Source organism: Tachypleus tridentatus, unplaced genomic scaffold (assembly GCF_004210375.1).
Source record: "Tachypleus tridentatus isolate NWPU-2018 unplaced genomic scaffold, ASM421037v1 Hic_cluster_1, whole genome shotgun sequence".
Classification (NCBI taxonomy): Eukaryota; Metazoa; Arthropoda; class Merostomata; order Xiphosura; family Limulidae; genus Tachypleus; species Tachypleus tridentatus.
In genome coordinates, this window is record NW_027467777.1 from 17,881,249 (window position 1) to 17,894,725 (window position 13,477).

At 38.1% G+C, this 13,477-nt stretch overlaps 1 protein-coding gene across 1 annotated transcript; it reads right to left on the reverse strand.

The window, feature by feature from the left end:
• Nucleotides 1–7,070: 7,070 nt before the first annotated feature.
• On the reverse strand, nucleotides 7,071–11,720 carry LOC143241868 (uncharacterized). The gene is made up of 5 exons (XM_076485152.1): nucleotides 11,505–11,720; nucleotides 10,887–11,003; nucleotides 9,843–9,934; nucleotides 9,194–9,339; nucleotides 7,071–7,311 (listed from the first exon to the last, which is right to left on the reverse strand). The coding sequence occupies exons 1-5, from the start codon at nucleotides 11,671–11,673 to the stop codon at nucleotides 7,257–7,259; spliced, it is 579 nt and encodes a 192-aa protein (XP_076341267.1). The 5' UTR covers nucleotides 11,674–11,720; the 3' UTR covers nucleotides 7,071–7,256.
• Nucleotides 11,721–13,477: the final 1,757 nt, after the last annotated feature.

Here is a 13,477-nt window from a genome sequence, read left to right on the forward strand (position 1 = left end):
TATCATTAGCATCAAGGGTACCAAACAAAATATCATTAGCAGCAAGGTACCAAACAAAATATTGTTAGCAGCAAGGGTACCAAACAAACCATATCATGGTAGCATCAAGGGTACCAAACAAAATATCATTAGCATCAAGGGTACCAAACAAAATATCATTAGCAGCAAGGTACCAAACAAAATATCGTTAGCAATATATCAAGGTACCAAACAAAATATCATTAGCATCAAGGGTACCAAACAAAATATCATTAGCAGCAAGGTACCAAACAAAATATTGTTAGCAGCAAGGGTACCAAACAAAATATCATTAGCATCAATGGGTACCAAACAAAATATCATTAGCAGCAAGGTACCAAACAAAATATCGTTAGCAGCAAAGGTACCAAACAAAATATCATTAGCATCAAGGGTACCAAACAAAATATCATTAGCAGCAAGGTACCAAACAAAATATTGTTAGCATAAGGGTACCAAACAAAATATCATTAGCATCAAGGGTACCAAACAAAATATCATTAGCAGCAAGGGTACCAAACTAATTAAACAATGAATTACCTTCTTTATAAATATAAAATTTAAAGAAAAAACATATTTAATTAGCTAGAGTGATGCTCCAGTTAATTTTAGATTCTTTATAAGTCCATAACTTATTTTGATCGAAATTTATTATCATGTGATTAAAAAAATGCAAAATAATTGGGGCTAATTGTGCTTGATTCAGGTCCTGAAGCTACACAAACTATCGATAAAAGACCAAAACTGATCTATCTACTTATTTTTTGATCAGAAGTGATCTAATAGTAAGCTGTCAGTCTGTAGATCAATGGGTCCATGATTCGAGACGTAACAGCATAGAACATGTTCGTGGGCACATTACAGAAACAACAATGTGATTCGCGTTATTCGTTTGAAAGATCTGGGCTGAACCAATGTCTTGATGGATGTTGGTGTCTTCTCTCTGGTCCAGTTTTTCAAACTTACAGATATATACATCTGAATTCTTTAACTTGGATTTTTAAAATGCCTTTCATTTCTCTTTGTATTTTTCTATAAACTTTCATTACCAGTCTTGATACCAACTATTCCGAAATGTTACTTACACTGCGTGTTGTTTTACTGGTATATCAGACATCAAGAAGACATTCTTATAAATATGTTGCTTTAAAATACGGATTTTCCTTGTTATTGTACACACACAACCTGAATGTTAAGCCTTTTACACCATACAGCCTGAATGTTAAGCCTTGTTACACCATACAGCCTGCATCTTGTCATCACAGGTTTTGCTGTGCCTTGAAAACGCCTTAGATAAAATAAAGCTTCGTGTTATTAATAAACAATTATTATTCTTATTGTTAAGCGAAGTGCTGTAATCCACCACATTGTCACACAACCTGTAAAGTTAAATGTCCTCGTCTTCAAAGGTCCCTTACTGAGACAGCGGTGGCTCTACGGATTTACAATGCTAAAATTAGAGGTTCGATTTTCCTCGATGGACACAGTAGAAAGCTCGATGTAGCATTGTTATACGAAAAAAATAAAATCAGTGGCACAGCAGTATGTCTACAGACTTACAATGATAGATAGATTACGGGTTTCGAAACCCGTGGTTAGCAGAGTGCAGATAGTCCATGGTGTTGCTTTGTGTTTAACTTCAAAACAAACTATAAGGGTAAAAAAAAGATAATTTTCGAATAAATAAATAAGAAACAGAGCAATCACCATACTATATGAAATACTTGTTTATTATAACCTAATTGTCCACAACCTAAAACAATATAAACAATTTTATTTAAATTACTTAACATTTTAACACAAAAAACGTTTAAAACCTTCTAATTTAAGGTTATTTCAAAAACTCGGTCATGATTGGACGACACCACGAGACACTTCACGTTTAGATAAATTTAGACTACAAATACGACGACTCTAAGTGAAAAAAAAGAAACTTTGATGAACATATTCTGTCTTTTTAGTACTGACTAGTTGTTCGTGAAGAACAGAAACCATTATTCTATTATTGTAAGCCAGCTGTGAATTGTGCAAACCTATCTGGTCCACGCCAGACGAATCTAAAAATGTACTTTAAACTTACATTAAGAATTCATTATATTATTGAACAATCTAAATGATTAGACATTATTTCGTGGAAGCAGAACATAATGACTAATAGAGTACATTCGTTTAGGAATTGTTATAACAAACTCTTACAACTTCCCGCCAGTTTTAGAGGGACCCAAATGTGCAGCACTTAATGCAACGTGCGAACGAGCCTTCAAGACACGTTTAGTGACGTGGAATAACCCTATTTGCAATAATTAGTTTCATCAGTGGAAACCGACTGCAGTACCATCTAATGATGTTAAGATGAACTATTAAGATACTCAAATTGATTCGGATTCTTTGAAGTTATTTACATGAGACTGACGGACAGATGTTGGATCTCAGAATTATGGGAGCTGAGATCTAATGGAGGTGCATCCATACAATTATGGAGGAAAGAAGCCTCTTCCACCACATCAGTGTTCCCATTCTGTGGTTTTACTTGTCTGTAAAGGGTTTCTCGAAATTCTTTGTTCACTTACAAAGCAGCATCTTTATATATATATATATATGTGTGTGTTACATCATTTCTATTTTATACTGAAAACCTTTAAAGTGTTATTTTGTGTGAGTTACTGAACGATTGTGGCTCTCAAAGTCAGTCTGTCATGGCGGAAAGCCAATGTTTAATTATGAATATAGTTATAACTTCTTCATCAATAAATACTAATTACTATATGCGTTTCTCACTACATCAAAGGTTTGTTTGTTTTAGGAAAATAAATACATTACACTATTTGTTCTATGCACCGTGGAGAATCTAACCTCTATTTTAGCATAGTGAGTCTGTAAATATACGATTATTCCGCAGGAACCTATATTAAAGGTATCTCCAAGAGAATGTAAGAGGATATGTGAACGATACCAGTTCAGGACAAATAGCAATAAAATACAGTGGATATTAGCACACTACAAATCAGTTAAACACTTGACGGATATCAAAACCATCAGTACAACATCCCTTGTGAATGTGGACTACACTAGAACAGAGAAACAGAAACCCCAGCAGTGGCACACTACAAATCAGTTAAACACTTGACGGATATCAAAACCATCAGTACAACATCCCTTGTGAATGTGGACTACACTACAACGGAGACACAAAACCCCAGCAGTGGCACACTACAAATCAGTTAAACACTTGACGGATATCAAAACCATCATTACAACATCCCTTGTGAATGTGGACTACACTACAACAGAGAAACAAAACCATCCAGCAGTGGCACACACTACAAATCAGTTAAACACTTGACGGATATCAAAACCATCATTACAACATCCCTTGTGAATGTGGACTACACTACAACGGAGAAACAAAACCTCCAGCAGTGGCACACTACAAATCAGTTAAACACTTGACGGATATCAAAACCATCATTACAACATCCCTTGTGAATGTGGACTACACTACAACGGAGAAACAAAACCTCCAGCAGTGGCACACTACAAATCAGTTAAACACTTGACGGATATCAAAACCATCAGTACAACATCCCTTGTGAATGTGGACTACTACAACGGAGAAACAAAACCCCAGCAGTGGCACACTACAAATCAGTTAAACACTTGACGGATATCAAAACCATCATTACAACATCCCTTGTGAATGTGGACTACACTAGAACAGAGAAACAAAACCCCAGCAGTGGCACACTACAAATCAGTTAAACACTTTACGGATATCAAAACCATCAGTACAACATCCCTTGTGAATGTGGACTACACTAGAACAGAGACACAAAAACCCCAGCAGTGGCACACTACAAATCAGTTAAACACTTGACGGATATCAAAACCACCAGTACAACATCCCTTGTGAATGTGGACTACACTACAACGGAGAAACAAAACCTCCAGCAGTGGCACACTACAAATCAGTTAAACACTTGACGGATATCAAAACCACCAGTACAACATCCCTTGTGAATGTGGACTACACTACAACGGAGAAACAAAACCCCCAGCAGTGGCACACTACAAATCAGTTAAACACTTGACGGATATCAAAACCATCATTACAACATCCCTTGTGAATGTGGACTACACTACAACGGAGAAACAAAACCTCCAGCAGTGGCACACTACAAATCAGTTAAACACTTGACGGATATCAAAACCATCATTACAACATCCCTTGTGAATGTGGACTACACTACAACAACAGAAACAAAACCTCCAGCAGTGGCACACTACAAATCAGTTAAACACTTGACGGATATCAAAACCATCATTACAACATCCCTTGTGAATGTGGACTACACTACAACGGAGAAACAAAACCTCCAGCAGTGGCACACTACAAATCAGTTAAACACTTGACGGATATCAAAACCATCATTACAACATCCCTTGTGAATGTGGACTACACTAGAACAGAGACACAAAAACCCCAGCAGTGGCACACTACAAATCAGTTAAACACTTGACGGATATCAAAACCACCAGTACAACATCCCTTGTGAATGTGGACTACACTAGAACAGAGACACAAAAACCCCAGCAGTGGCACACTACAAATCAGTTAAACACTTGACGGATATCAAAACCATCATTACAACATCCCTTGTGAATGTGGACTACACTAGAACAGAGACACAAAAACCCCAGCAGTGGCACACTACAAATCAGTTAAACACTTGACGGATATCAAAACCACCAGTACAACATCCCTTGTGAATGTGGACTACACTACAACGGAGAAACAAAACCTCCAGCAGTGGCACACTACAAATCAGTTAAACACGACGGATATCAAAACCATCAGTACAACATCCCTTGTGAATGTGGACTACACTACAACAGAGACACAAAACCCCAGCAGTGGCACACTACAAATCAGTTAAACACTTGACGGATATCAAAACCATCATTACAACATCCCTTGTAAATGTGGACTACACTACAACAGAGAAACAGAAACCTCCAGCAGTGGCACACTACAAATCAGTTAAACACTTGACGGATATCAAAACCATCATTACAACATCCCTTGTGAATGTGGACTACACTAGAACAGAAACACAGAAACCCCAGCAGTGGCACACTACAAATCAGTTAAACACTTGACGGATATCAAAACCATCATTACAACATCCCTTGTGAATGTGGACTACACTACAACGGAGAAACAAAACCTCCAGCAGTGGCACACTACAAATCAGTTAAACACTTGACGGATATCAAAACCATCATTACAACATCCCTTGTGAATGTGGACTACACTAGAACGGAGAAACAAAACCTCCAGCAGTGGCACACTACAAATCAGTTAAACACTTAACGGATATCAAAACCATCATTACAACATCCCTTGTGAATGTGGACTACACTACAACGGAGAAACAAAAACTCCAGCAATGGCACACTACAAATCAGTTAAACACTTGACGGATATCAAAACCACCAGTACAACATCCCTTGTAAATGTGGACTACACTACAACGGAGAAACAAAACCTCCAGTAGTGGCACACTACAAATCAGTTAAACACTTGACGGATATCAAAACCATCATTACAACATCCCTTGTGAATGTGGACTACACTAGAACAGAGACACAGAAAGTCTACCATAAGTCAAATTATATGAGTAATAACTCGACATGTCTAAGAAGACGTTAAAATAAAACTGAATTACATTAAATAATGATATACGAACCACAAACCAGCAGCAGCAAGATGAAAGGCTGACAGAGGTTTCTGGAAGATTGTTTTCTAATTTCGAGTGGTTCTGATCTCGACCACCACCACACAGAGAGGCCTTCTCAGGACTTTCTCTGAAGACATTAGATTAGCAGTCAAAACGTGGAGGTAGAAACTGTTTGGTACCAATAACAAAAGCTTTATTTTATAGCGCAAAGCTACATAAATAACTCCTTGCTTTTCATCCATCGTGAGGAAACAAACTCTGAATTTTAGCAATGTCAGTTCGAACAGTTACAGTTTACACATCGGAAGACAAAATAATATAATAAATGGCCCACCATCATCAGTAGAAAGCTATTTTATCTCGGAATTTTAGCAATGTCAGTTCGAACAGTTACAGTTTACACATCGGAAGACAAAATAATATAATAAATGGCCCACCATCATCAGTAGAAAGCTATTTTATCTCTGAATTTTAGCAATGTCAGTTCGAACAGTTACAGTTGACACATCGGAAGACAAAATAATATAATAAATGGCCCACCATCATCAGTAGAAAGCTATTTTATCTCGGAATTTTAGCAATGTCAGTTCGAACAGTTACAGTTGACACATCGAAAGACAAAATATAATAAATGGCCCACCATCATCAGTAGAAAGCTATTTTATTTTTTGGCCTGTCCTTGCCATGGTTACTGATGAGGGTCGGAACACCCTGAAACCTGGAACTTTGTGATCATGGTTACTAATGAGGGTCGGAACTCCCTGAAACCTGGAACTATATGATCATGGTTACTGATAAGGGTCGGAACTCCCTGAAACCTGGAACTGTGTGACCATGGTTACTGATGAGGGTCGGAACTCCCTGAAACCTGGAACTGTGTGATCATGGTTACTGATGAGGGTCGGAACTCCCTGAAACCTGAAACTGTGTGACCATGGTTACTGATGAGGGTCGGAACTCCTTTAAACCTGAAACTGTGTGACCATGGCTACTGATGAGGGTCGGAACTCCCTGAAACCTGGAACTGTGTGATCATGGTTACTGATGAGGGTCGGAATTCCCTGAAACCTGGAACTGTATGATCATGGTTACTGATGAGGGTCGGAACTCCCTGAAACCTGAAACTGTGTGACCATGGCTACTGATGAGGGTCGGAACTCCCTGAAACCTGGAACTGTGTGACCATGGTTACTGATGAGGGTCGGAACTCCCTGAAACCTGGAACTGTATGATCATGGTTACTGATGAGGGTCGGAACTCCCTGAAACCTGGAACTGTGTGATTGTGTAGGCTACTAATCATGATACGTCCAAGTTTCAGCTCTAAACACCTCTCTTTATTCACTGGTTATAGACTGCATCTTTTAATCAGTATATTAGAAATTAGAAGCTACATTCCATTACAAAATTAGGATTTTAGAGATGAGATAATAAAGACGCTCCAACGTTCCACGATCTAAATGATGGTGTGGCCAATCTGTCATTCTTCTCCAAAGCACCTCTATAACTCGTACATCAGAATATTCTCGTGAGAGCTGGAGTACACCTGCTCCAACCTAATTTTAAATGAAACATTGTTCATACTCGATTTTTTAAATAACTAATAATCACAACTAATAAAAATCAGTGTTTCTTTTTCTTATCCAGTTATAAGTTAATTATAAGTTTTAAGTATGAGGGCTTGTGACTGAATCTCAAGATGTCGATATCCGTTAGGATTATGTTTATATATCGTCAGTTGGTTGAATTAGAACTACGTCAGTCGAAACTACATTAAATTGGTAATACACTTGACAAAAGTTTTATGAACATCAGCGGTTTTTAAAATAAAAGATATATATATTAACTTTAACCTATCCTTTAACTTGATTTTAACCCCCTAAACGACTGGTAACCGAACCAGCATAATGACTATTTTTTTGAATTTCACGCAAAGCTACACGAGGGCTATCTGCCCTGTCCGTCCCTAATTTAGCAGTGTAAGACTAGAGGGAAAAATAGCTAGACTTCAACACCCACCGCCAGCTCTTGTACCAATGAATAATGGGATTGATTGTAACTTCATAACGACCCCATGTGTAGCTTTGCACGAAACTTTAAAAAAATATATTTTAAAAACAGAAAGGAATTCAAGTGTGATGAAAACGTCGCCAAGTTATTTGTCATACATTTGTGACTCAAGTGCTGATGGATTAAACTGTCTGTAATATTTGAAGAACATTAAAACACATTTATGCAATATCGACTGCCACAAAAAAATCGGTTGGGACAACTTATAAATAACTTAAAGAATTTATTTACAAAAGTGACATCCTAAACTTGCCACACAATAGGTGTCGCCCTTTTCACCGAACATCAAATAAATACATTTAACGTTTGTTTTTTTGTTTTTTAATTTCGCGCAAAACTACACGAGGGCTATTTGCGCTAGCCGTCCCTAATTTAGCAGTGTAAGACTAGAGGAAGGCAGCTAGTCATCACCACCCATCGCCAACTCTTGGGCTACACTTTTACCAACAAATAGTGGGATTGACCGTCACGTTATAACGCCCCCATGGCTGAAAGGGCGAGAATATTTGGTGTAACGGAGATTCGAACCCGCGACCCTCGGATTACGAGTCGAGTGCCTTAACACCTGGCCAAAATACCTTTAATTTGCGCTATACGTTCAGGGTCGTCTTACACACCGAAAATACGGTAAACAATAATTAGCTGCGTTTCTTACTCTAAACAATCATAAACGTATTTTAGCGACAGTAAAATAACAACAATAAATTAAACGAAGCACAAGACCGAGTCTTTCTTCCCTGGTGAGTGTTTTATTGTTATTATTATTAAGGTCATAAACGCACCCTGCATGGCCAGGTGGTTAAGGCACTCGACTAGTAATTCGAGGGTTGCGGGTTCGGATCCCCGTCACACCAAACATGGTCGCCCTTTCAGCCATGGGAGCGTTATAATGTTATAGTCCATCCCACTATTCGTTGGTAAAAGAGTAACTCAAGAGTTGGCGGTGGGTGGTGATGACTAGCTGCCTTCCCTCTAGTCTTACACTGCTAAATTAGGGACGGCTAGCACAGAGAGCCCTCGAGAAGCTTTGTGCGAAATTCAAAAACAAACAAGCAAATAAATGGTCCCACCTTTTTTCTTGCATCCATCAACAGGTTTTTTCAGGTTAACAATAAGAGGAAATTCTCAATAGCCAAGAGTGTAATTAGATATGAAGCTACGAGCTGAAAGTTTATGCTTGAAAAACAAAAAACTCAGTAGGATCCTGTGAGTCGCTGTGCTAATAACACTGAGGTGAATTACCAGTAATTTCTCTCTTTTAGTGCAAAACTACTTAATAACCACTACGGGAATCGAGCCTGGAATTTAGCGTTATAATATATTTAGTTAAAAACAATGAAAAACCTGAATTAAAAAGAAATTCCTTACCTTTTATACGAAATAGTGACGTTTTCATACACTGGACGATCCAATGAGGTTCTATCGGAAATGCATCTAGGTGCCGGTAGAGGGCGCTCTTCCGAACTTCTTTTGAAACTCGATAGCAGCCCACGCTTTCGTAAACCGTAAAGTTCCTATTCCGTAACCAAAATAACCTAAGTCATTGAGAAACATCTAATGAAACCAATTATATTTAGTCTATTATATTAGAAACGTCTAATAAAACTAATTCTATTTAGTTTTCTGATTTGTTTATGAAGTTAAAAAGAAAATGAAACGTCCTCTGTCGGCCCAAACAAACAACTAAAAATGTTCTCACTGATGTGAAACTAGGTTTGACGATTCTGACAAACTAGGTCATTATTGGAATCAAAAGTTGAAAGGATATCTAAACGTAGAGAAAAACTACTGACCATGTCGGACTTTATGAGTTTATCTTTCACGAGTTACGTATTCACATAAAATATTCGGTTTGTTCTATTTTATTTATTTCATGGAAAATATGTGAGCTAATTTCTTTATGTCATCGGTGCTTTGAGAAATCATTAAAATAATATATTCTACTAAAACTGTATGGAATAAAGATATATTATCTCTGTACATCCATCCATGGATTACATAAAAAAGAAAGACAAACCTTAGATACGGCAGGATGGTTTGGAGAACTTGAGCCTTCCTTAGTTGCATCGTTTTCTTCAAGAGGGCGCTCAGAATGTGAGTTTCGAGATCCTGAAAAACACAAAATATGTGTTATAGCAAGTTTGACTCGAAAGAACTGTCATTCACAAATAATTATTCTGCTTTAGTTCAAATGATATACTTTCTTACTAGATTATAATAATTCAGGGTTTGTATTACTAGCACGTAATAATACTAATATTCCGTCACTATATTAACTATTCTACCAAACAATAAGACCCGGCATGGCCACGTGGTTGAGGCACACGACTCGTAATCCGAAGGTCGCGGGTTCGAATCCCTGTAACACGAAACATGCTCGTCCTTTCAACATGAGAGCGTTATAATGTGACGGTCAATTCCACTATTCGTTGGTTAAAAGAGTAGCCCAAGAGTTGGCGATGGGTGGTGATGACTAATTGCTCTCAATTTAGTCTTACACTGCTAAATTAGAGACTGCTAGCGCAGATAGCCCTCGTGTAGCTTTGCGCGAAATTCAAAACACAAACTAAACAATACAAAGTTACATATATTCGAATTTCTTGGATTCTCTTTTATATGTATACTGACGCCTAGAATGAATGGAGTTTTCACATTTAGAAGACAGTAGTGTTTTCTCCTTACAAACAAATTGTCCCCCCGCTGGTACAAAGGTAAGTCTTCGGATTTACATCGCTAACATTAGGGATTCGATTCTCCTCGGTAGGCTCAGCAGATAACCCAATGTGGCTTTGCTATAAGAAAACACAAACAAAAAATCAACAAATTAGAGTTGTCCTGTCATTTTACTACTAATCGCCTTAAAATTGAATATAAAATTAATCAATTACTGTTAACCTGTTTTATTTCAAAAAAGCACGGCATGGCCAGGTGGGTTAAAGCATACGACTCGTAATATGAAGGTCGCGGCTTCGATAGCCCACGTGTAGCTTCGCGCGAAATTCATAAAACAAACAAAACAATTGTTTGAAAAATACTCGAAAGCTGGTGTTTAACTTCTTACCAATGTAACACTCGTCATAATCATTCAAGACGTTCACACCAAACAGAGAGGCCAGAAGGTCAGGACTGGTCAGGTCTAAATAAACTAAAAGGATTCCTGCCACAAGACACAATACACCTGTAAAGTATACCCAAAACTTTAGTTCCGAGCTTTTCAACATTTAAAACAAATCGTGCTTTTAATTACACAGATAATTTAAATGGTTTTTGGTTGTTTTTTTGTCTTAAAATGTAAACGGCGACACATTTAAGGGCATGAGTAAAGACGCTGCTTTCGTCTGTGGTTCCATGCTCTAGACTCGTTATCCGAGGGTCGTGGGTTCGAATACCCGTCGCGCCAAACATGCTCGCCAATTCAGCCGTAGGGGCGTTATAATGTTACGGACAATCTCACTGATCGTTGGTAAAAGAGTAACACAAGAGTTGACGGTGGGTGGTGATGGCTAGTTGACTTCCCTCTTGTCTTACACTAGTCCTGGTCTTTTAACAGAGTAATAATTCGCTGAACAGACGCGGAAAAGCCACAATTCGCAATAGTGGTTGATAATCAATTAATTAAATATGACTTATTTACATTACATGTTTAAATGTGAAGTACACAAACTACAATTAGGCTTACCTACAAACACGATGAGGCCAAAACACAAACCGAAGGAAGTTGTTAAAAAATCATTCTCCAAACGAACAGACAAGGACGGCACCTGGCGAATGGAGGCCCACGTCAAGATAGCTAACAGTACAGCTCCACCAGTCAGAATAGTGCAATAACCAGCGAGTCGAACCACCATGTTCGAAACAATGTTGGTCAAAACCCAGAGAACAAACCCTGTCCTGAAAAACAAAACATAAGCCGTTAACCAAAACCATGATGTCTAAAGTATGAAAAACATAGAGAGTTGGTCAACACCGTGATGTCTAGAGCATGAAAAACATAGTGCTGGCCAACACCGTGATGTCTAAAGTATGAAAAACATAGAGAGTTGGTTAACACCGTGATGTCTAGAGTATGAAAAACATAGAGAGTTGGCCAACACTGTGATGTCTAGAGTATGAAAAACATAGAGAGTTGGTCAACACCGTGATGTATAGAGTATGAAAAACTTAGAAAGTTGGTCAACACCGTGATGTCTAGAGCATGAAAAACATAGAGAGTTGGTCAACACCGTGATGTCTAAAGTATGAAAAACATAGTGCTGGCCAACACCGTGATGTATAGAGTATGAAAAACATACAGAGTTGGCCAACACCGTGATGTCTACAGTATGAAAAACATAGAGAGTTGGCCAACACCGTGATGTCTAGAGTATGAAAAACATAGAGAGTTGATCAACACCGTGATGTCTAGAGTATGAAAAACATAGAGAGTTGGTCAACACCGTGATGTCTAGAGTATGAAAAACATAGAGAGTTGGTCAACACCGTGATGTCTAAAGTATGAAAAACATAGAGAGTTGGCCAACACCGTGATGTCTAGAGTATGAAAACATAGAGAGTTGGTCAACACCGTGATGTCTAAAGTATGAAAAACATAGAGAGTTGGTCAACACCGTGATGTCTAGAGTATGAAAAACATAGAGAGTTGGTCAACACCGTGATGTCTAGAGTATGAAAAACATAGAGAGTTGGTTAACACCGTGATGTCTAAAGTATGAAAAACATAGAGAGTTGGTCAACACCGTGATGTCTAGAGTATGAAAAACATAGAGAGTTGGTCAACACCGTGATGTCTAAAGTATGAAAAACATAGAGAGTTGGTCAACACCGTGATGTCTAAAGTATGAAAAACATAGAGAGTTGGTCAACACCGTGATGTCTAGAGTATGAAAAACATAGAGAGTTGGTCAACACCGTGATGTCTAAAGTATGAAAAACATAGAGAGTTGGTCAACACCGTGATGTCTAAAGTATGAAAAACATAGAGAGTTGGTCAACACCGTGATGTCTAGAGTATGAAAAACATAGAAAGTTGGTCAACACCGTGATGTCTAGAGTATGAAAAACATAGAGAGTTGGTTAACACCGTGATGTCTAGAGTATGAAAAACATAGAGAGTTGGTTAACACCGTGATGTCTAAAGTATGAAAAACATAGAGAGTTGGTTAACACCGTGATGTCTAAAGTATGAAAAACATAGAGATTTGGTCAACACCGTGATGTCTAAAGTATGAAAAACATAGAGTTGGTCAACACCGTGATGTCTAGAGTATGAAAACATAGAGTTGGTCAACACCGTGATGTCTAAAGTATGAAAAACATAGAGAGTTGGTCAACACCGTGATGTCTAAAGTATGAAAAACATAGAGAGTTGGCCAACACCGTGATGTCTAAAGTATGAAAAACATAGAGAGTTGGTCAACACCGTGATGTCTAGAGTATGAAAAACATAGAGAGTTGGTCAACACCGTGATGTCTAGAGTATGAAAAACATAGAGAGTTGGTCAACACCGTGATGTCTAAAGTATGAAAAACATAGAGAGTTGGCCAACACCGTGATGTCTAAAGTATGAAAAACATAGAGAGTTGGTCAACACCGTGATGTCTAAAGTATGAAAAACATAGAAAGTTGGTTAACACCGTGATGTCTAGAGTATG